This window comes from Trichomycterus rosablanca, chromosome 1, assembly GCF_030014385.1.
Source record: "Trichomycterus rosablanca isolate fTriRos1 chromosome 1, fTriRos1.hap1, whole genome shotgun sequence".
Classification (NCBI taxonomy): Eukaryota; Metazoa; Chordata; class Actinopteri; order Siluriformes; family Trichomycteridae; genus Trichomycterus; species Trichomycterus rosablanca.
Window position 1 is genome coordinate 79,220,596 of NC_085988.1, and position 24,660 is coordinate 79,245,255.

Genomic DNA, 24,660 nt, shown 5'->3' on the forward strand with positions numbered 1-24,660 from the left:
AGAGCTGGATCACAACACGCCCTCCTCAGGCACTTCTCAGCTGCCAGTGTTGGGTTCCTACACAAAGCCGCATTGCCTAAGAGAGCCTTGCCAAGCTCCATATGACCGGTTCAGAAGATTGCATATAGCAGTGGCAGAGGGAAGACCTTCCCTTTTCTCAAACATGGCCTACTGTGTTTATGTGGATGCCCGGCCAGGCCAGCAGCTCAGCAGGAATTCAAAGTTTGAACACGCTGCAATAGTGTGTTGGCGCATTGGACCATTGCGCCACAAGATTGCCCTAATTACTATGGTTTTTTTTTTACTTTCTATTTAATCAAGTACCGGATTAATAATCCGAAGGTCTTTAGTACAAGCCCCACCACTGCCAAGTCCCTAAGCAAGGCTCCTTAACCCTGTGTAGTCACAGTTGTGAATGGCTTTGGAAAAAAGCATCTCAGTGAATAACCCACCACTAATGCTGGCACTTTAACCAAACAATACTTGACCTATATCTCCCTCGGGCACAGCCAGTTGTGCCTGTTTAGGTCCCCGGCTAGATCAATAGCACTGCCTTGGATCTTGAGAACTTGAGTATCTTGGTGGTGCTTGGTTAGCACAATTGACTACTGTGTCACCTGTGCCCCTTCCCACTGTGTTTTTGTTGCCATTTTTGTTGGCACTGAGTTTATATGGCATTTTAATATGAAGATTAGTAATCAACTTGTGTGACCAGCCCTCACTACAACCCTAAAATAAGGCAGATTAATTACATTTAAAACCCCAACCTATTTTACATAGAGAAACTACCTGTCACTCATCACAAACTTTGTGAATATCTGGAGTCACTAGAAAAAGTCAAATCTCAAACTGAACTAAGATTGAGAGGATCTTATCTGCTGATAATCGTAGTGGTGGGTCTAATAGGTATGACGAGTTATTCTCAGCAGCTATGACTGACTCAACTATTCAAAGAAACAAAAAGTTAATTAAGAGATTAAAATCTGTTTTTGAATCAGCTGTTCCACACCCACCATGACTCACTTCAGTCCTTATTAAATAATATACAACTCTAGCCAGGTATAATTTGTTTGTTTGTTAATTAATGCCATGCTTAACACATATTTGTGTCACTTGTGTCATTTTATGGCAATGATCGGTATTATGTTTGAGTCTGCTTATTGTATCTTGTCTTTAAATTTTGAGTTAATTTTTATATTTAAATTTTAGTTTAGGTTAAAACTGTTCTAACCAGGTATAAAGAAATAATTTAAGAATCACAGCTTTTTATATGTTTAACAATATATATTACTGTCATACATTGTGATAGTTGTGCTAACTGTATTGCTAATTTACAAATTACAGATGTTTTCAGTTCATTGTAAAATACACTATAAAGCCAAAAGTATTTGGACACCTGACAACAAGCTTGCTGGACTTTTCAGAAACAAACGGTAATTAGAATGACCTATGTGTGATCGTTTTAGCTATAATAGCAGCCACTCTTCTAAGAAGGCTTCTCACAAAACTTTAAAGTATGTCTGTGAGAATTTGTGCCTATTCAGTCAAAAGAGCATTTGTATGGCTGGTCACTGATGTTGGTCAAGAAAGCCTCAGTGGATGTTCCAGTTCATTCCAAAGTTGTTCATTGGGGCTGAAGTCAGGGCTCTGTGCGGGACACTGGAGTTTCTATAAACCAAGATTTGCTTCATGTCTTTATAGAGCTTGCTTTGTGCACAGGGACACAGTCATATAATTGAAAGCATATCATTATCTTTATATAACTGATTTACTAGATCTGATAGCAATTGCTCTGGCTGAATCATACAAATTAAACAGTTAGAAAGGATGTCCCAATACTTTCAACCATATACCATGTACTTGGTGATTTACTGCCTATAGTTAATCAATGAACATGAAAAAGACCAACAGAAGCTTTGTCATTCTGACCCCTTGAACTGTTGAAATGCTCTCGAGCAGCCCTCACACCCCATTGTCTTTCGAGCCATTACTGTATTTGTAAGGTGAGATGTTCTGAACAGCCCACACCACCTGGGAAGCAGGGACTCGACTTTAACTCTGATTCTGACTATCACTATTCACAAGAGCTCTATTGACATGGAAAAGACCTGCCACCCTCCCTCCTCTTTTTTTCCATTGTGAAAGTGTTTGTACTGCTGAGAAACTCAACACACTTCCAGATAACACACACACACACACACACACACACACTCATTATCACAGTAAAACTGGAATGAAATGAGAGGGATTTTCTTCGAGCCATTCATGTTGTCAGAATAAAACTATGTGACTGTTTGAAGGATTTTCTGAATTTTCTTTTAACTGTTTAACACATTAAACACGAGAATCAGTACATACATATCTGCTGAAGACAGAAAACCAAACTGTCTTTTACCCTGCCCTCCCCAAATGCTTTTAAATGCACAGATCACTTTACACTCTGTACTTAAAAGAAATACAATTTGTGCAATAATAATAATAATAATAATAATAGTAACAATTGTTATTATTATGTATTACTATAATTAATATTATCATCTATTGCTGCTGTTTGAGTTGGTCATCTTCTAGACCTTCATCAGTGGTCACAGGACGCTGCCCACAGGGCGCTGTTGGCTGAATATTTTTGGTTGGTGGACTATTCTCAGTCCAGCAGTGACAGTGAGGTGTTTAAAAACTCCAGCAGCGCTGCTGTGTCTTATCCACTCATACCAGCACAACACACACTAACACACCCCCACCATGTCAGTGTCACTGCAGTGCTGAGAATGATCCACCACCTAAATAATACCTGCTCTGTAGTGGTCCTCTGGGGGTCCTGACCATTGAAGAACAGGGTGAAAGCAGGCTAAAAGTATGTAGAGAAACAGATGGACTACAGTCAGTAATTGTAGAACTACAAAGTGCTTCTATATGGTAAGTGGAGCTGATAAAATGGACAGTAAGTGTAAAAACAAGGAGGTGGTCATAATGTTATGTAATGTAATGTCGTGTGTTTAAATCCACCAATATTAATATAATAACGCTCCATGTCCAGTGTGTATTCCTACTCTCTGCCCGAGAAAAACATGAATAAATAAAAGAACACAAACAATAATAAAAAAATGACTAAGTGCTATAAAACTATTTGTCAAATATCGTCTAAATAATTGTAATAATTACAGATTTGAATTTTTTCCATTTTTTAAATGATACTTTAGTCACTAGTTGATGGTTAACCAATAATCAACAAGCTTTTCATTAAAATAAAAAAATCACTTCATATCAGCAAGTGTCTGTGTGTTATTGACAAAAAAGACAACAAAATGAACGCTGCAGTGTTGTAGAACCTACTGCTATCAAGTAATCTATAGTACCTTTGAACCTGGACTACAACATCCAGCGGTTTCTCTTTTTGAACTGAACACTGCTGCTAAATTTCAAACCATTATCGTCAAACTGACTCATCCTCATGTAAACCTGATTAAAAATCCAGCGGACCAGGCCGACATGGTAGCAGCACGCACATCGTTTTCCACATCACATGCGTCTCAGACGGAACAGAGAATGGTATTGTTCTAGCCTCCGTCCAAAAACAGGACCTATTAAAGTGTAAATGTAATTTGAGAGTGCAGGATCTAGACGCGGCGTGTTGTTGTTCACGCTCGAGGTTAAACTTGTTGTTTTTCACATGTTGTTGTGAGGTGAGGGTTCACATCCACCGTAAAGTCCTGAACAAACATTCAGTAATGGTCATTTAATGGGGTGAGGTCAAACTGTTCTGTTAAAAAGCAATGACAGGAATTCTTACTGAAGTGGCACCTTTAAAAGAAGGAGTACATTTAATACGGATAAGCTTCTCTTTTCACCTGAGCTAGAAAAAAAAACACCTTTGAAAAGAGAATGTGATAGTTGAACAGATCACTGAGCTGTCCGAAACCTATTCGTATAACAAATAAGCACTAACTGAGGAAACAGTCAACACGGGGACTCAAAGAGGTAACGCCAACATGGAAGTGCACGAATACACACGCTGAGGTGACATCCTAAAGATATGTTAATGCACACTATACACACAGAAGGGTGTCAATGTTTCAACATTCAGTCAACAAGCTACAAGTAAGCAAGTGTGACATGAACTCTTATTTTTTTAGAAAATGATGCCACTTGGTGTTTATTAAAGATTTAAATGTGATGCAATTATTACAACTACTCAAGGTACCAACATCTATCTAGAAATAATTTCCCTTGGGATAAAAAAGTATCTATCTATCTATCCATCCATCCATCCATCCATCCATCCATCCATCCATCCATCCATCCATCCATCTACCTATTTTGCAAATTGTTGCTGTGCAGTTCACAGCTCAGTTCTATTCACCAACACACACACACACACACACACACACACACACACACAATTACCATTTACAGACAATTTAAAGTCACCAATCCACCTAGCAGAATCTGTTGGGAGATGGAATGAACTGATGAACCTGTCCCAACAACAGTATTTGTACGACACACCACATGTCATGGTTTTACCTAAAGCACTACATGCAGCGGTAAGGGCCGGTAGGGTTTCTACACAGACAGCATTGGCTGATATGTCTGAGGATGGCTGAACCACCCAGCCATTGAGAGGTGCAATGGTTACAGATACAATAAGGAGGGTTGCATCAGGAAGGGTATTTAGCATTTAAACTGTGCCAAATCAGATATGCTGACCCACTGTGGCGACGCCCAAAGAAAAAAAATGCAGGTATTGTCAGGGCTTATGCTGTGTACTAATAATACATATCATAACCAAAGCTCTGCAGGCAAGTTATGTAAAATATCAGACATAATAGCAGCAGGATTTACAAATGTGTCTCCTGTGGCAAAGAATGTCAAACACAGTCTGATACCAGTTATGCAATGGAAGCTTTGGTTTAACATTTTAGAGAGGATTAGCACATTTTTAGCGAGACAGCAATTTGTCACATCCGTGCGCCCATTATGCACCTACACTGGTATTAACAAACCTATTGTATTATTGTAGGTCATCTCTAAAAGTGTAATCACACCAAAAATGATAAATAAAATACATTTAATTACTAGTATGAACTAGTTTTCTCTGCACGTGACTTTACGGTGCATGAGTCCTTCCCCTGTTCATGTAATGTCACTCTTCACTGCTACTGGCTGTTAATGTCACATGTAGTCAGAGACAAAAACTCTTTCTATGGTTGCCAGAATGGGAACAGCAAAAAAACTCAGCAAAGTGTGTCATGTAACACTTCAACAGGATCTGAAACTGAGTTTTAAGCTGCTGGATCAGTTAATAACCATGTTTGGCCAGTTGGACATAAACAAAGCTCCGAAGCATAAAGGAATAACCCAATGTAGGGTGGAAAGGTGAGGTTTGGCATCAGCAGTGATCTAGATGCCAAGAAAAACATAGACGGTGGCAGAGGACCAGGAACTGGGTGTGAGAATCTTGGAAGCACTTACGATTCAGGTGATTATAGAACTATTTTCTATACATCTTGATCTTGTCTATTGGTGATTTATCAGTTCATAGTATGAGTAGAAAAAAATGTAGATCTATAAAATATCCATCTCTCGAGGTGCTCAGGCTTAGGTGGCATAGTGGTGAATTATGCTAGCCTACTACAGCTGAGATCCAGGGTTTAAATCCCAGGAGTACTATCGGTAAGTCTGTAAAGGATGGGGGTGATCGAAGCCCTGCAATAAACTGGCGTCCTTTCCAAGGAAACCTGACCCAAGTACACAGAAGCAAGATGGAACCATAGCCAACCTCACTACACACGTTCATAACATCAGACATAAAATTATGACCACCTCCTTGTTTCTACACACACTGTCAATTTTATCAGCTCCACTTACCATATAGAAACACTTTAAAGTTCTACAATTACTGACTGTAGTCCATCTGTTTTTCTGCATATTTTTTTAGCCTGCTTTCACCCTGTTCTTTAATGGTCAGGACCCCCACAGGACCACTACAGAGCAGGTATTATTTAGGTGGTGGATCATTCTCAGCACTGCAGTGACACTGACATGGTGGTGGTGTGTTAGTGTGTGTTGTGCTGGTATGAGTGGATCAGACACAGTAGCGCTGCTGGAGTTTTTAAATACTGTGTCCACTCACTGTCCACTCTATAAGACACTCCTACCTAGTTGCTCCACCTTGTAGTTGTAAAGTCAGAGATTATCGCTCATCTATTGCTGCTGTTTGAGTTGGTCATCTTCTAGACCTTCATCAGTGGTCACAGGACACTGTCCATGGGGCGCTGTTGGCTGGATATTTTTGGTTGGTGGACTATTCTCAGTCCAGCAGTGACAGTGAGGTGTCTAAAAACTCCAGCAGCGCTGCTGTGTCTAAATAATACCTGCTCTGTGGTGCTCCTGGGAGAGTCCTGACCATTGAAGAGCAGCATAAAAGGGGGCTTGCAGAGAAACAGATGGACTACAGTCAGTAATTGTAGAACTACAAAGTGCTTCTATATGGTAAGTGGAGCTGATAAAATGGACAGAAAGTGTAGAAACAAGAAGGTGGTTTTAATGTTATGCCTGATCGGTGTATACACATAACACCCACCGATGGCAGATGTTTGACAGATGGCCAAATCTTGTTTCAATCACTAAAGCTCAAGGCCAAGACAAACAATGACAAACGACTCTCACAGACTTAGAACTAACTGTCGCAAATGTATTTGTGGTCATACAAAGCTACTAACACAACAGAGAGCTTATGTACATATTTCTTATAAAGAAAAAAATATCTCCAATTTTAGAATTAATATAAACCATCCTGCTATTCATGCAGCAAAAAAAACAAAAATGAAGAAAGATTTCGCCCTCAGAACTGAATATGTTATAAAAAGAGTTATATGACTGTGCCGGCACATCCCTACCAGCCTGTTTGTCACTGTTGATACCCATCAATAAACATACACTACACGGCTAAACATATGTGGACACCTGATCATGAGCTTTTGGACATCTTATTTCAAAACCATGTACGATAATGTAGAGCTGCAGCTATAAAGCCTCTCATTTGTAGGATTTTTTTTCCAGAAAATTTAAATGTGTTTCTAAGAATGTGTACATATTAAGTCAAACCAGCATTTTAGGGTCGGGTGCTGATGGTAAGAACAGCACAGAGGATCACAGGAAGTTCGCTCCAAGACCTGGACCTGGTGTATGCTGGCTGCCCCCAAAAGAAAACCAGCAACATTAATACAGGACGGAGATACAGAAAGTAAAAACTCTGACTAGCAGGCTTAGGAACCAGGGGCGTAACTACCAGGGGGGCACGGGGGGCAGGTGCACTGGGGCCCATGGCAGGGGGGGGTGCTCCACGACATGAACTCATATATAATCATATATGAAATTTATTGAGGGGACCCAAAATATTTTTTGGCACTGCGGCCCAAGATCTCCTAGTTACGCCACTGTTAGGAACAGCTTCTTTCCCAGAGCTGTGACCTTTATCACCCCCTCTGCATACCCCCACCCCAGCCCTTAAGAGCTACACTTCATATCTTTTGCTATTATTGACCGCATGTTTGTGTCTGTCTGTGTTGGTTTGTTTTCATATGATTCGTGTTGAGAAGTATCACACAGTATTTCGCTGTACTATGTACAATGACAAAGAAAGTGTCTATCTCTATCTGTGATGCTGAACGAGAGGGTCTGGCTTGTAATTATTCTTCCAATTCATCCTAATAGTGATCAATGGGGTTGAGGTCAGGTCTTGGTTCAGGCCTGTGAAGTTTCTCCACACCAAACTTATTAAACCATGGGTTTATAAAAACTGCTTTGTGAACAGGAGTACAGTCATGCTGAAACATAGAAGGGTCATTGATAAACTGTTGTCACAAAGTTACAAGCACGTGATTTATTTTATATCATTGATATTAAACACCTCTTAACAGTGGATCTGGCTGAAACTAGGGTGGGGCTGAAACACTTAAACTCATTAATTAGCAGCTGGTCATTCAAATTATCGGCATTTAGCAGACGCTTTTATCCAAAGTGACTTACAGTACTGTGGCAGTATATTGTCTAAGCAATTGAGGGCCTTGCTCAAGGGCCCAACAGTGGCAGCCTGGCAGTGGTGGGGCTTGAACCAGCAACCTTTTGATTACTAGTCCAGTACCTTTTTTTTTTTTTTTTTTTTTTTCTATTTCCCCCCACTTTTCCCCCCAATTTTCTCCCCTAATCTAGTCGTGTCCAATTACCCTGAATGCGTCCTCTCTACTGATTCGACCCTTCAGCGCTGACTGAGGACTCCTCTCAACTGACATACGCCCCCTCCAGCACGTACAGTCAGTACAGACTGCATTTTCTACCTGCACGAGTCGAGTTCATACACCGACGGGCACTGTGTACGGAGGGCCACACCCCCATCAGCATTATTCCTCGGTCATCAGTCAGCCAGCAGGGGCCGCAGTTGCACCAGTTATGAGGACCTATGATCCGACTTTTTACCCTCTAACAGCCAATCGTTGTTCATGCAGCCACCCAGCCCAGTCGGAAGGCAGAGCTGAGATTCGATACGATGTATTCGAAACCCCAACTCTGGTGTGTTAGCGTACTTTACCGCTGCGCCACCTGAGCGGCCTTCTAGTCCAGTACATTAACCACTAGGTTACAACTGCCACATGGTCATGTGGTGTATCTGTATCTGAAAAAAAGACACTCATGTATCATTCCTACTATTCCAAAATTCAACTCAAACTATGGAAAAATCATTTAAAGAATTAAATGAGGTGACAAAACATGCTTCTTTTACTGTGACAGAAGTTCTAGAAATACCTGAATAATTTAGCTTTTAGCTTTGTTAAAGGATAAGAAATGAATTTAATAGGAAAAATTGGGGGGAAACGTTTACAGATCAAATATGTTCAACATTCTGAGAAGCACAAACTCCCTACGTTTTTTTATGGCTTTGTGTAGCCCGAGGCGGGAGATGAAACTGCCGCAGAGTTTGCTCTAGTGAAGCCTGTAATTTAGCTTCATCTGCTGTGCTAGAAGTGGTCAAACCAGAGACATTAATGCTATTAGTCCACGGGCATTTTCACCTCAAAACCTTGAAGTCAGAAAGTCTAGAGGCCTTAAACAGAGGAAGGTCTTACACTTAGGTTCTGAATAACTGTTGTTAACCAAAATAGAAAAATCTGATCAGATAATCTGAATGACCCCCTGTGTTTTGGCACGACGTTAACTTTCAGCTTTATTGTCTTGTCTTGTCTTGTATTTTCCTTTTCGATTTGGCACTCGACGGAGACCACATCCTCTCAGTTCTGTCTGAGCTTCATGATCTAAACGAGCCTGCAAGATTAAACAGGAATCAAGTTCCTTTCCTGTTCATTAAACTGAGATTTGTGCTGTTATGTTGATTGGTGTTCAGATGTCGGTTAATCTCTGGTAGATCGGTGCAGTAGTCTGTAGTCAGAACAAAAGCTTTTGTGGAAAAGTTCAACAGCAAACACACGTTAACATTATATTTAATATAGCAGAATAAAGCAGTACTGGACAAATGTTTGTGCCACTTAAGTGATGTTGTGGTCCAGACCTCTGGCTAAACAATATTTAAAGGGTGTGGGGTATAAAGGTGGTATTTGGCAGGGAAAGTAAACTCACTCCTGCTCTATATAATAATAATAAATATACACTGATCATCCATAACATTAAAACCACCTCCTTGTTTCTACAAACATTGTCCATTTTATCAGCTTCACTTACCATATAGAAGCACTTTGTAGTTCTACAATTACTGACTGTAGTCCATCTGTTTCTCTGCATGCTTTGCTAGCCCCCTTTCATGCTGTTCTTCAATGGTCAAGACCCCCCACCATTCTCAGGACTGCAGTGACACTGACATGGTGGTGGTGTGTTGGTGTGTGTTGTGCTGGTATGAGTGGATCAGACACAGCAGCGCTGATGGAGTTTTTAAACACCTCACTGTCACTGCTGGACTGAGAATAGTCCACCAACCAAAAATATATCCAGCCAACAGCGCCCCGTGGGCAGCGTCCTGTGACCACTGATGAAGGTCTAGAAGATGAACAACTCAAATAGCGGCAATAGAGCTGAGCGATCGTCTCTGACTTTACATCTACAAGGTGGACCAACTAGGTAGGAGTGGACAGTGAGTGGACACAGTATTTAAAAACTCCAGCAGCATTGCTGTGTCTGATCCACTCATACCAGCACAACACACACTAACACACCACCACCATGTCAGTGTCACTGCAGTGCTGAGAATGATCCACCACCTAAATAATACCTGCTCTGTGGTGGTCCTTTGGTGGTGGTGCTTTTAACTTTGCAACAACAGTTTAGGGAAGGTATTTCCTGTTCTAGCATGACTGTGCCCCTGTTCACAAAGCAAGCTCTATAAAGACATGAAGAAAATCTCCACTGAACAACTTTGGAATGACCTGGAACATCAACTGAGACTTTCTTGACCAACATCAGCCCAGCCACACAAATACTCTTTTGACTGAATGGGAACAAATCCCCACAGACATACCTTATTGTTATGCGAGAAGCCTTCTCAGATCACACCGAGGTCACTCATACCATGTGTTTTTAACATTGGATGTCCAATACGCTCATGGTCAGGTGTCCAAATACTTTTGGCCATGTAGTGCATCTTCAACATGTACGTAAATGTTATTTTTAAAAAAAACCTTCCTTGACCCTGAAAGTGTTGTAGGGAAGCTGTAGCCTAGTGGTTAAGGTACTGCATTAGTAATCAGAAAGTTGATAGTTCAAGCCCCACCTGTTATGAGGTGGGGAGGGAGGACCCAAGGATGCAGAGGGTTTAACTTAAAAGGGTTTTATTTACAAATAATAAACATAATATACAATAAAATAAAGAAATAACAGTAACAAAAAACACTTCGGGGAATCCCGAAGGCAGCCGGTGACGCCAGACTGAAAGAAACAAGGGAAAAAACATAAAGGGGAAAAAGGGAAAGCGCGAGGCGCGAACCCGGGTCGCTCACCTCCAGGCTGGGAGCTTAAGCACGCTGCCACAGCAACGCTGAAAACAAAACCGCTCCCAGCACTAAAGAGGCGAAGCGACCGGGTTCGCGAGGTGGGAAACCTCGCGCTGTTGGCCGAAGAAGGGGGGATAACACCGCCGGTAGATAAATGGCACGGCGCTCACCAGCAGTTAATGCTGGTCAGCGCCATGCCATCTACCGGGTGTGATTTACTTGCGGATTTAAAGATTAAATATAACGGCGCTGTCACCAGCCAGGGTGGCTGGGAAGTGGCCGTTTGCGATAGCGCTCCAGAGGGCGGAACGCGACGCTGTCACCAGTGGTTTACGCTGGGAGGGGGTCGCGTTCCTCTGGGCGCTCCTAATGGATCTCAAGGTGGCGGCGGCACGGCGGCGGCGGCTCGGCGGCAGCGGCCTGACGGCGACCTAAGGGCGGCGACCAGGTGGCGGCGGCGGCTCGACAGCGGCGGCACTAATGGCGGCGGCTCGGCGGCGGCGGCGGCCTGACGGCGGCCCAACAGCGGTGGCCCGGCGGCGGCGGCACAGCGCGGCGGCACAACCTAGAGTTAAAAAATAAACAAACATAAAAGGGCACCGCAGTGCCAAACAAACTGAAAGAAAGAAAAACGAAAAAGGCCAACAAACACAGAAGGTGCGACGGCTACAGCTCTGCACCTTTCCCTTAAATAAGGGAAGGCACCAGGCACAGCTGTAGCTCGTTCGCCCTAACGAGCTGCCCAGGTAATTAAATGAGCAGCTCGTTTCTGCTCTGTAAGGCCTGTGGTGTCAGGGAGAGATGGCACATTCCCCTGACGCCACAGAACCTAACACCACCACTGCCAGGTTGCCACTGTTGAGCAAGGCCCTTAACCCTTAATTGCTTAGACTGTATACTGTCACAACTGTAAGTCACTTTGGATAAAAGCGTCTGCTAAATGCAATAAATCTAAGTGTTTGTGGCAGGTATGCACACGGTTTTACTAATACTGTGCTGGTACAAACCATGAGACTACCATTATCAAAATCAGAATCTAGCATCACCTCTATAACGATGGAATCAGCCTTTATGTGTTTGAGAGGTTTTCTAGAAGTAAGACGAGACCTTTCACATATTAAGAGACAGAAGGAGCATGATCGTGCCAGACTGGGTAATCTAATAACAGTTTCTACAGACACCCAGGACAGATATAACAGCTGCCGCAGAAGAGCCTGTGAGCCCAGACGAGGGCTGGTACGGGGCAAATTCCTCACACAGAGAATGTACAAGTAGTTTTACTGAGCACAAGTTTAGAGAAATCACAAAGCTATGGCTCTCTGTGTCTCTGAAGTCTCCTGGTAATAAAATCCACCAAATTATTGTGTCAGTGTATCACATGATAATCAAATATCATTACGATCCGTTTTTCCGAGTGAATTATTAAGTTATATAATGAAGTCTTGTGGACGTTAATAAAATCACACTGAAACCAGAGTATTTTAGATAGTTGTTAATGTGGCACATGCTTACACTTTGTTAGCAAACCATGTTTTATGATACATTTTTTATTTTATTTTCATATTATACCACCACTTTTTAGCCCTGGTGGGTTCAGTTTCCCTGGAAACACTGGGCGCAATGCAGTACCATACCGGAAAAACAGTGATTTAGGATGATTTGGGTTCCATCTTCAGAACTTTAGAAGCACATCCCAGAGCTACACAGCTTAAAGTGCAGCAGTGCAACAGATCAACTATTTACTCATTACAGTAAGTCTTATTAAATGCATGATATGTATTAAAATAGCATGCATTACAAAAAACCTACTACTTACTGTAGTAAATAAAATTAAACCACCTATCAGAATCTCTATCAACTCCCAATACAGTCCCGAAAGGCTGGATCAGTACACTGCACACTGTGTAGTTGGGTGATGTTCCACTGCTGTACTTTACGCTGTGTAGTTGTGTGATGATGTTCCACTGCTGTACTATACGCTGTGTAGTTGTGTGATGATGTTCCACTGCTGTACTTTACGCTGTGTAGTTGTGTGATGTTCCACTGCTGTACTTTACGCTGTGTAGTTGTGTGATGTTACACTGCTGTACTTTACGCTGTGTAGTTGTGTGAGGTTACACTGCTGTACTTTACGCTGTGTAGCTCTGTAATGATGTTCCACTGCTGTACTTCACGCTGTGTAGTTGTGTGATGTTCCACTGCTGTACTTTACACTGTGTAGTTGTGTGATGTTACACTGCTGTACTTCACGCTGTGTAGTTGTGTGATGTTACACTGCTGTACTTCACGCTGTGTAGTTGTGTGATGTTACACTGCTGTACTTCACGCTGTGTAGTTGTGTGATGTTACACTGCTGTACTATACGCTGTGTAGCTCTGTAATTATGTTCCACTGCTGTACTTTACACTGTGTAGTTGTGTGATGATGTTACACTGCTGTACTATACGCTGTGTAGCTCTGTAATGATGTTCCACTGCTGTACTTTACGCTGTGTAGTTGTGTGATGTTACACTGCTGTACTTCACGCTGTGTAGTTGTGTGATGTTCCACTGCTGTACTTTACACTGTGTAGTTGTGTGATGTTACACTGCTGTACTTCACGCTGTGTAGTTGTGTGATGTTACACTGCTGTACTTCACGCTGTGTAGTTGTGTGATGTTACACTGCTGTACTTCACGCTGTGTAGTTGTGTGATGTTACACTGCTGTACTATACGCTGTGTAGCTCTGTAATTATGTTCCACTGCTGTACTTTACACTGTGTAGTTGTGTGATGATGTTACACTGCTGTACTATACGCTGTGTAGCTCTGTAATGATGTTCCACTGCTGTACTTTACACTGTGTAGTTGTGTGAGGTTACACTGCTGTACTATACGCTGTGTAGCTCTGTAATGATGTTCCACTGCTGTACTTTACGCTGTGTAGTTGTGTGATGTTACACTGCTGTACTTCACGCTGTGTAGTTGTGTGATGTTACACTGCTGTACTTCACGCTGTGTAGTTGTGTGATGTTACACTGCTGTACTTCACGCTGTGTAGTTGTGTGATGTTACACTGCTGTACTTCACGCTGTGTAGCTCTGTAATGATGTTCCACTGCTGTACTTTACACTGTGTAGTTGTGTGATGATGTTACACTGCTGTACTATACGCTGTGTAGCTCTGTAATGATGTTCCACTGCTGTACTTTACGCTGTGTAGTTGTGTGATGTTACACTGCTGTACTTCACGCTGTGTAGTTGTGTGATGTTACACTGCTGTACTTCACGCTGTGTAGTTGTGTGATGTTACACTGCTGTACTTCACGCTGTGTAGTTGTGTGATGTTACACTGCTGTACTTCACGCTGTGTAGTTGTGTGATGTTACACTGCTGTACTTCACGCTGTGTAGCTCTGTAATGATGTTCCACTGCTGTACTTTACACTGTGTAGTTGTGTGATGATGTTACACTGCTGTACTATACGCTGTGTAGCTCTGTAATGATGTTCCACTGCTGTACTTTACACTGTGTAGTTGTGTGATGATGTTACACTGCTGTACTTTACACTGTGTAGTTGTGTGATGATGTGCTGATGCAGCATGGTTCTGGCTCCTGAAGATTGGACGCAAATCATCCTAAATCTTTTCACCTGTTTGTGCCTGTGAAATTTTGCAGAATTGACAGAGACTAGCAAAGGCAGCTCAGTTCTTGAGGAGTGAGTGATTAAATGATTTGTACTGGTCTCAACTGACACTGAGATTAGACAGATGCTTCAAAATGGAAAATTTAATCACCAATTATGATGTATCATTTTTGCAGTATCATACAGAATTACTGTATCTGTAAATAAACAAAAACCAAGGAACCAACAGTATCCACATATTATATCACAACTGAGACAATGAGAAAGTTCATTAAACAACTTCAGACAACTGCAGACAAAGTTCCTCAAGCTTTAACGTTCATGGCTGATGGTACGTAACCCAGCACGTCTTCCAACATTAAAGAACCTGGCCTGGAGGTAAGAGGTTAAAGGCAGAGGTTCGTGTGTAGTACAAGCCCTTACCCCTGGAGAATAGACTGGCTTGTTATGGAAACAGGTAAGAAAGGGTGAACAGGACAAGGGTTCATGTTGACCTGACCATAGTGATTTATACACTGAGCCTGAAGGTAAACCGGTGAATGAATATGTGGTTTCTATGTTTTTAAAGTCTTTGTGCAGCTGCTTTAGTAGATCTAGTGGCACAGCTGGCACCTCCTTTGAGAGGCCGGTGTTTCCCACACTTCCCAGTCGAAACATACACAAACACTCCGGCTAATCTCGTTCACACACAAACACACCCCACGAGCCACAGAAACACATGCGTATCACTCACTATACACCTAGCAAAATTTTCCTGAATGTTTCAGATCCCGGCACTCAGAGCGTACTGAAATCAGCTATATACTAATGTTACTATTAAATTACAAAAAATACTATAATCACTATTAAATACCAATACTAAATACCTACTAAGATACCTACTATAATCAGATCTTCACAAAAGGTCCAGCATTGTTAATACCACAATAAATACATTCTGTCATAAATAGGAATGCACATTTTGCAAACTGGCTTCAACATTTGTGATTTTAATGTGTAATAGTTCTGCCGTTAATTATTTATATCATATAAATGCTGTTGGATTAAACTCTCTGGACAAAGAACCACATTCACCCAAACACACACGCACTCACACCCAGGGGTAACAGTAGCTAATTAACCATATGCGTTTTTGCAATTTTGAGAGGTAAGAGGAAACCAGAGGACTTGAGGAAATCCACACCAGCAAGGAAAGAACATGCCCAGGCAGGAGGTCTTAAGAACCCTGGTGGCACCCACCCTACCTGCTGTGCCAACATTAAAGATGCTGTTTGTTATAAAAAATAAAAAAGCAATACAATGCAACTTACAATTGTGACCATAGCAAGTAATTGAGGGTTAAGGACTTTGCTCAAGGACCCAACAGTGGCAACCTGGCAGTGGGGCCTGGGACCTTCTGATTACTAGTCCATTATCTTAATGACTGAGCTCCTACTGGGATACTTCACTGAGAGACAATTTTGAAATATATGATAAGTACTGGGCAGCTTAATAATGCAACCAGCACCACACAGAAACATGGGTCCTGGGGACAATCCTTAACATTTCTCTCAGGATTAATAAAGTGTCTGTCTGTCTGTCTGTCTGTCTGTCTATCTATCCATCTACTGTATATATCTATCTATCATCTGGCCACTACATCAATTTCTGCTAAGTAAATAAGTATATAAAAAGTGCAGAGGTACTGCACATGTACAAATAACAGTATTATTGTACGATTTGTAAAGTTATAGCACTTCATTTTTACAATGACATTGAAGAAAGGGGGGTAGGAGGGCAGATCCTCCACTACTACTAGGATGAAACTGCAAGTAAAATTTGATTAAAAATGGGTATCAGTATTTAAATGAGCTGACATCCAGATCCAGATAAAAAAAAGAAGTAAAAACGTCATCTTGCATTTATGAATGTTAATCTATTACTATACTGATATGATATTAACTTATTGCCAACCAGATCCCAGAAAAAAATCAGCAAGGAGCTGTAAACGTAAGATAAACAGGAAAAAAACACTACACAAGTCCTGCAGCAGTAAAAGTGTGGCTACAGGCTACAGGGCTTGACATGCATCGACAAGCTTTCCCCACTGACCAGCATAGTCGATGTTGCACAACTTCAAAAAATGACTAAGTACTTCTAATCTGTTTGAACACCACACATGGCCTCATGTCAAGATGAAGAGCTCAGACAAAGCTCATTTCTTCATTTTATTTTCCCAATATTTGAGTACTGACCTCTTAAGTATCCTTATCATGATACTTATCACCCGTATTCATTCAGTCAAACAGAGCTGAGAGGAAGCCAACCAAGACCAATACTCATCACAATGGTGGGAATCCACACACTTAAACAGAGAAAGCTCAGATAAGAACTGGTCATTGTTTGTGGCCTTACCTGAGCTTTGTGACGTCCTGACACTTTTATTAGAACCAATATAGTTCTGGAATTTTCATTTTATTTCATTTTGCACTTTAATTGCTTTATTATTATATGAGCAGTTGTAGCCTAGTGGTTAAAATCTTGGACAAGTAATCGAAAGGTTGCTGGTTCAAGCCCCACCACTGCCAGGTTGCCACTGTTGGGCTCTTGAGCAAAGCCTTTAACCCTCAATTGCTTAGACAAAATACTGTCTAGAAGTGGGTTAAAAAGCATCTGCTAAGTGCAAAAAATGTAAAAGTAAATGTTTGTCCAGGTCAGGGTCATGGCAGGTCTGGTCTGGGACATAGCAATCATGTCTGTGCAAACACCCAGCCAGCCGATAGCACTGCTGAGATGTGAATCCTAAATAACAGTAAAAAACATGGCAGATGAGGACAAACCATTATTTACAAGCCTGGACCAAATTAAGCCAATGCTGTCATAATACATTAGTACACGACGCTACGCTACTGCAAATTTTCTTACTGACTCTCATTCAAATGTTGTGAGGTTTTGAGATGTTACAATCCTCTTAGCATTTCTTTCTCCTTTACTTTCCCTCCCTTTTTGGTGTCCCTCATGCATTCCACTTCCTGCTCATTTGCAACATGCATTTTGCATAGAGTTCATTCAGCCGGCCTCACTTGGCCCTTTGTGTGCTGTGTGTGGCTTTACGGCCGGTCCATTGTTCTCCTGATTGCTGTTCCTCAGCTCTGTGTCCCTTTGTCGACCACCAATGGCCGGCATTCGTTTGTTGTCCAGTTAGTTGGTTTCATTCATGACAATGTAATGCTGGTCGCACTACAGACTCCATGACCACTTCCACTCTTCAGCCTTTCATTTCACTTTCTGTGTATCATTATTTAGTTATTTCCAGTTCTAATTTTTCCTCCCTCATTTTTCATGTCTTTTTGCCCAATGAAATTAATGCACATCATTCCACACCCCATGCCGTAACACACCCACTTGTCAAACGTTGGGTAAGCATTAACACTAGTTTTGTGACCTCTTCTCCCCCAGCTCTGGGGAAAAGAAAATGGCCAGAGGGAATTATTAATGAGAGACCATGAGCTGGACTTCAGCTGGCTTTTAGCTGATTAAGACGTGCCTCAAAGTCGGTTCCTTTTCACCATGTAGACCTAAAGCAGAACCCACATTGTTCGAAATAGAAGAAAATTATGTGTATTGACTGGACTTGAACAAAACCAACATTGTCCCCTCACAAAATGTTTATGAACAGAAGGAAACAGGACATCAATGTGCTATGTGCCTGTATTCAGCAGATGACGAACTCTACCAACAATCCCAAGAATCAATATGACAGCATTAGAAAAACATTGCAGGATTATTTATGGAAAAAGGGAGTCTGGGGATTACACATTCATTAATTCATTCATTTCTGGTCTGGTCTGGCTTCCCCTGGAACCACCCAACTGACCAATAGCACCACTGGGGATTCAAACCCTGGATCCCAGTGGTAGTGTGCTAGCATAATTTACTGCTGGACCACCCAAGCCCACCAAGTAAAATACAATACAGAAGAATCATATTAAGGTGAAATAACAATACAGTGCCAATTTAAAACAACAAAGGTGTTTACCAAACTGTTCTGATGTAGCTTTATAGAACTCACTAGTGTATAATAAGTGCATAATGGCTTTTTGTTCTTTCACTGAAGGTTTCTGGCATCCACAAATACAGCCAAATGTGTTATCTTAAGTTTACCGAGCTCAAAGTAAGGATGTCAATGATTCACCGGTGAATCAATAACCTACAAAGAATCATTGTTCGATTAAGAATTCTGCCATTTTCAATGTCATTTTTATTCATTCCCAACAGCTGATGCTTGGTTTTAATTGAGAGCTGCAGATTTTTACAGAGCAAGAACTTTGATTTAAAACGCACATGAATTACCCAGCGCTAATTTGGAGCACCAGCTATGTTTACAAGCTGCATTCGAAGATTCTAATCTGAACAGGAAAACATTTTGATCTATTTATATTTATATTATTCAAATAATAAACGTCTGAAGCTAGTCAGACTGCATGTTAAACTCTGTGTAATCTTCCTTTGATGTGGATATTTTGCATCATGCTCCAATATGAAGCTGAAACTTTGCTTATCTTATAATGACACTAATGTTCTCAGGAAAAGCTTTCATATACCGACATAATCTTTATGAATAATGATTAGCATGTTTAGTTAGAGCTTGTAATGAACTGTTTACTTGTGTTTAATTGTGTAAAATCTACATGGCTGTGCCACAATCACCACATTACACTGTTTTAATGAATAAAGTAAGTGTGACTTGTTGATATGAAATTATGTGATGTGTTTTATATTTTGATGGGACGCAATAAGCTTGTGGGATATCAGTTAACTGTCGACTACTGACAGACAATTATTGGTTGGCAAAATTTGCATCCCTAGTTCAAATATATTTGTTATTAAATAAATAAAATATGTATGTACTTCAATTTCCTTTCAAAAACATGTAATGATTAGAAAATCTACTCTTGCTTACAATTTGGTTTAAGAAATGATTGTGTGAGGGTGTGTAATGTTTTTAGATTTATTGCCGTTGTATTTTTGCCCTGCACTGTGTTGACAGGTGGCACCAGGCCAACCAAACCCAGACCGAATTAAATTAGCAAGAGAAATTAATGTAAACACCAATTCAGTTTTATCCTTAGATTTGCTTCTTCTTGGCAACACTGGGATGTTACATTTTTATTTAGATCTTAATAACAGACGTTTGAACTAAAGCAATGCTATTTCAGTGTGTACATGCTACTGCTACCACTTCGTTTTCCTAAAGTGTCCGCTTTAGCCAAATAATAAACGCTGACTATCGTGTCAGTCATTCTTGGTAGTCTTCCTGTCTGGATGGATTTCCTCAAACTACACCAGGATTTCCGTAAACATCCTCCTTTCAGTCTAAAACAGCCAGTAGTTAGAAAGACGATTGACCTTAATGAATAAATGATTTTATAACTGAATTAGCATCCAGTTAAAGGTGTGTGTCTACTCTGCATTCTGTGTTATTAGGTGTGCCCCAGACTCACCGCCACACTGATCAAGATAGATCAGTTGCTAAAATAAATAGGATCTAAAATAAAAACACATATGAACAAACAACAGATCAAATGTGTGGAAATATACTAATAGCTACTGACTGATGGGAGACACAGATAAATAAATAAATGCTAACGAGCCTTTAAGTTCTCATGTGGTTACTTGTTTGATTTAAAGTGCACAGTGTTACAAAATGAAATCCGCCAGTAGACCTTCACTTTCACAAGGGCAAAACCCATAAAGACTATAAGGAGTCAATTAAATTATTCAGTTAATGCCTTCCAGAGCAAAACAACAGAGCAATAAACAGTACGAACATCTCAAAAGCAGTAGAACAGGATACTGTAACAGCCTGGAGCAAACATATGACAGGGACTGTCTCATGCAAACAGTCAACTCTCTACTGACTGACTACATTTATTTAGACATGAACTACCACCATGATGAGCAAATATGACTGAAGATGTGCCCACAAACTCTTTCTACTGCCCTGTCAACACTTAACCCACCACCTCATGGACTGATACTCACTCCTAACCAAAAAGAGCCACAGGGTTGCAGATGTCCCTACCAATCAGGCATGAGCTACAGCTGATTCCACTTGCTTAATTAGCCAGAGAAGCTCCTGCATGGTTGGTATGTAAACCTACATCCAGTGTGGCTTTTTGTGGTCAAGAGTTGACACCACCAATCTAACGCAACAGCTGAGAGTACTGTTAAACGCTCTTACCAGTGACGGACACTTTCATGGTGGCCTCCAACGGTCTGTTGTTGTCCAGGTCCTTGCTAAGTTTTAGCTCTCCCGTATCCTGGTTAAGGATCAGCAGGTTCAGATCATTTCCCTCCACAAAACTGTATTTCAGTTTATCAGATACATCCGGGTCATGAGCCGGGACCTTCCCTATAACTCCTGTAGGAAAGCTGTTGGATTTATTAGTCACGTAGTTGTTAAAAATAATCTCAAAATTCTGCAGGATGGGCTCGTTGTCATTGATGTCAACCAGACGGATGTGGACAGTTGCCCTGCTGACCAGCGGAGCGGACGTGGCCTGGACTACTATCACATACTCCGTTTTAGTCTCGTAGTCTAAATCCGTAAGCGCTTTCAGGTCCCCTGTGAAAATATCCAAGTCAAACACCTCAGGGATGTTTCCTTCCACGATTTGGTACATAATCTGTGCATTGGTTCCTTCATCTGGGTCTTTCGCGGTTATCCGTGCTACTACCGAATCTACAGGGCTGTTCTCCTTGACGTCGATATACAACTCGTCCTCCTTGAAGACTGGAGCATTGTCGTTAATGTCCAGAACCGATACCTGGATCTCCACGGCAGCTTTTAGAGGAGGAATTCCTCTATCAACTGCGTACGCTTTTAGGTTGTAGACTGGAATGTTTTCACGGTCCAACTTACGGTTGGTTCTGATGATCCCTGAAAACTGCTCAATAATGAAGTCTCCGTCTCCATCGTCACCACCTTGGAAGGTATAGCTCACTCTGCCATTGGATCCAGAATCCTTGTCGGAGGCTGAAATCTGGAGGACGCTGGTGAACTGAGGCGCGTCTTCGAACACCGTACCTTGGTACTTCTCTCGGCTAAACTGAGGGACGTTATCGTTGGCGTCCTCGACTATGATCTCCACGTAGGTGGTGTCTGATTTCTGAGGGATGCCATTATCATGGGCAATGATTGCCAAAGTATAGGAGGCCTGGTCTTCGTAATCGATCTCCACTTGAGTGGTGATGGCGCCTGTGTCTGGATCAATCTTGAACTGCGGCACGTTGTCCTCCATGACGTATGTTATACGTGCATTCTCACCAGTGTCTTCATCTGTAGCGCTGATCACCACTACGGTGGAGCCGATCGGCTTGTCTTCACTGAACAGCACTTGGTAGTTGGCGCTCTGGAACACTGGTCTGTGTGTATTGGCGTCCGTAACGTTGATAAAAACCTGCGCGGTGTCGGAGAGGGTGCCATCCGAAGCAGTGATGGTCAGGACATACTGGCGCTCCTGCTTGTAATCCAGTGGTAATGCTAGGGTAATAAGTCCACCCCCACTTTGACTGGTGATGGCAAATCTATTCCGGGTGTTGCCACTAGATATCTGGTAGGTCACGACACTGTTAATATCTCTGTCCACGGCCGACACAGTGAGCACGCTAGTCCCTACCAGGGCATCTTCATTAATTTTTAACTCATAGACTTTTTCGGTAAACGTGGGAGCGTTGTCATTTACGTCCAGCACTGTGATGCTAACGCTAGCAGAAGATGACATGACAGGGACGCCATTATCTCTGGCTTCCACACTGAATGTGTAAAACTCTGTGGTTTCTCTGTCCAGCGGTGCACTTGCTGTAATCCAGCCTGTGCTGTTGTTGATGGTAAAGGGAAAGTCAGGCGAGGTGTCAGTGAGACGATATTCCAAGCGGGCATTCTCACCCGAGTCTGAGTCAACAGCCTGGATGTGAATCACTGAGTACCCGATAGGCACGTTCTCCAAAACAGTGGCTTGAAAAGGAGTGCTTACAAACATAGGGGTGTTGTCGTTGACGTCAATGACTTGTATAATGACTATTCCAGTGCTGTTAATGAGTGGAGGTCTTCCACCATCCTGGGCCTTAATGCCAAGGTTATAGTCCCTGTTTGTTTCATAATCCAGGGGATTTATGACGTCAATGACTCCAGTCAGGGAGTGAATGTAGAACTGACCTCTCACGTTACCTTTGATTATGCTGTAATGAACTTTAGCATTGTTTCCTTCGTCTTTATCTGTCGCTTCCACTTTAGCCACCTGAGTGTTCACCGGGACATTTTCAGGTACTTGGACCACATACCTTTTCTCTGTAAACTGAGGATAGTTGTCATTTTCATCTTCTACGGTGATATGCACCGTGGCTGTTGCACTTTGTGGTCCGGGGTCCTTCCCTTGGTCGTTAGCCTCCACGATCAGCATATACTGGGCCATCGCCTCTCTATCCGGACGGACTCGGACCTTGACGAGACCGTTTCGCGAGTCGATCTCAAAAATGCTGTTCTCGCCATCGGCGTTTATAATTTTGTAAATCATGTTGGCGTTGGAAGGCGCATCTTTGTCCGTCGCACGAACCGTCATGACCTCGTAGCCGACCTCGAGGTTCTCGCGGATGCTGACCCTGTAATCGGTCTGCTCGAAAACGGGATGGTGGTCGTTGGTGTCTCGGACCGTGACGGTGAGAACCGACGTCGCCGAGCGCCGTGGGATCCCGAAGTCGGTGGCGGTGACTTTGAAGACGTGTGTGTCTTTGAACTCTCGATCCAGGGGGCGCTCGGTGTGAATGCTTCCTGTTTGATGGTCTATCCGGAAGATGTCATTGGAGCGGCTATCGAACACGGCCTCCATGCTGTACTCCACCCTGCCGGCCTCTCCGGCGTCTGTATCTGCAGCTTTGAGTGTGATAACCCTGGTTCCTGGAGGCTCATTCTCTGGAACAGACACTTGATAATTATGGAGCTGGAACACTGGAGGTGAATTCACGCTCCGAATCCTCCTCCTTCGAAGTATCTTCCAGTCCACTTCATGAGCACGATCTTTATAGGGTTCTACCAACTCTGAAGGAGTAACCGTATGTGCCATAGGGTGCACCCGGACATGCATGGACACCCTTCCCAACATGCAAGTAATGTCCACTGATGAAAGACAGACCTCTGCCTTCAGAAACAGACTATTATTCTGGACATACACGTCCATACCTTTTGATGTACACATGTAGGGCGAAAATTTGAGGTCACCCCAGGTGAAATATGGTACATATGGGTCAAGACGTGTAAGAGCAACACCTGAAGGTAAGCAGGAAGTTGGTGTCAGGTTGTACAGGTAATGATCCAGGGAAATATCAGGTTCGGTAAGCAAACTCTTTCGCCTGTATTTCATAAAACAGTTCTGTCCATGAACATAAACATTCAACCGCACAACCACAAAGGAGTCTGGAGGCTTTACAGACTCGAGTTTAAAATCCACACGTACCGGGTTCCTGGCCAGACGCAAACAGTTCAAGTCCCGCACTAGGCTTACCGTTCCGTTTTCCAGGTCCACTTTTAAAAAACTTCCATGTTTAGAAGTCCGTACAAGTTTATAAGTCCAACCTGGTCCCAGTGATAAGTTTGTTAGAACAGCTCCAGGGTGTAAAGTATCCGAAATGTGCAGGTCCATACATCCCGCGAGAGAGAGCAGCGAGAGGAACAGCAGATACCCGGTCGCTTCCATCGCTCCTTAAAACAAACTGTTCCTCACTCACCCTGGAGATAAGTTCTAATCCCCAAACCTCTCCCAAAACAAACTCAACTCTCCTTCCTCCCGAACCTCGACTTTCTTTTACCCTTCATCCTAGACGGCTCGTTTTAATCACCAAAACTCCACGTCGTGCACCCGGAGGATCCATACGTACGCGTGCACAGGTAACGAGCTGCTCACTGGTGCACCGTAAAGTCCCAAATAACGCCAACATGGCTCCGCGCGCTCCTCCCAACTCCAGCGCGAGATTAGCATAGAAACCTGGTGCGCGAGGCGGC

General features: G+C 42.4%; 1 protein-coding gene across 1 annotated transcript in view; it reads right to left on the bottom strand.

Moving 5' to 3' along the window:
• celsr1a (cadherin EGF LAG seven-pass G-type receptor 1a) overlaps positions 1-24,355 on the bottom strand; it is a 144,797-nt gene extending 120,442 nt beyond the window's left edge. Inside the window, exon 1 of the mRNA XM_062996463.1 lies at positions 20,845-24,355. Coding sequence (XP_062852533.1) covers positions 20,845-24,355 — 3,511 coding nt within the window. The remainder of the gene's footprint in view (positions 1-20,844) is intronic.
• Positions 24,356-24,660: the final 305 nt, after the last annotated feature.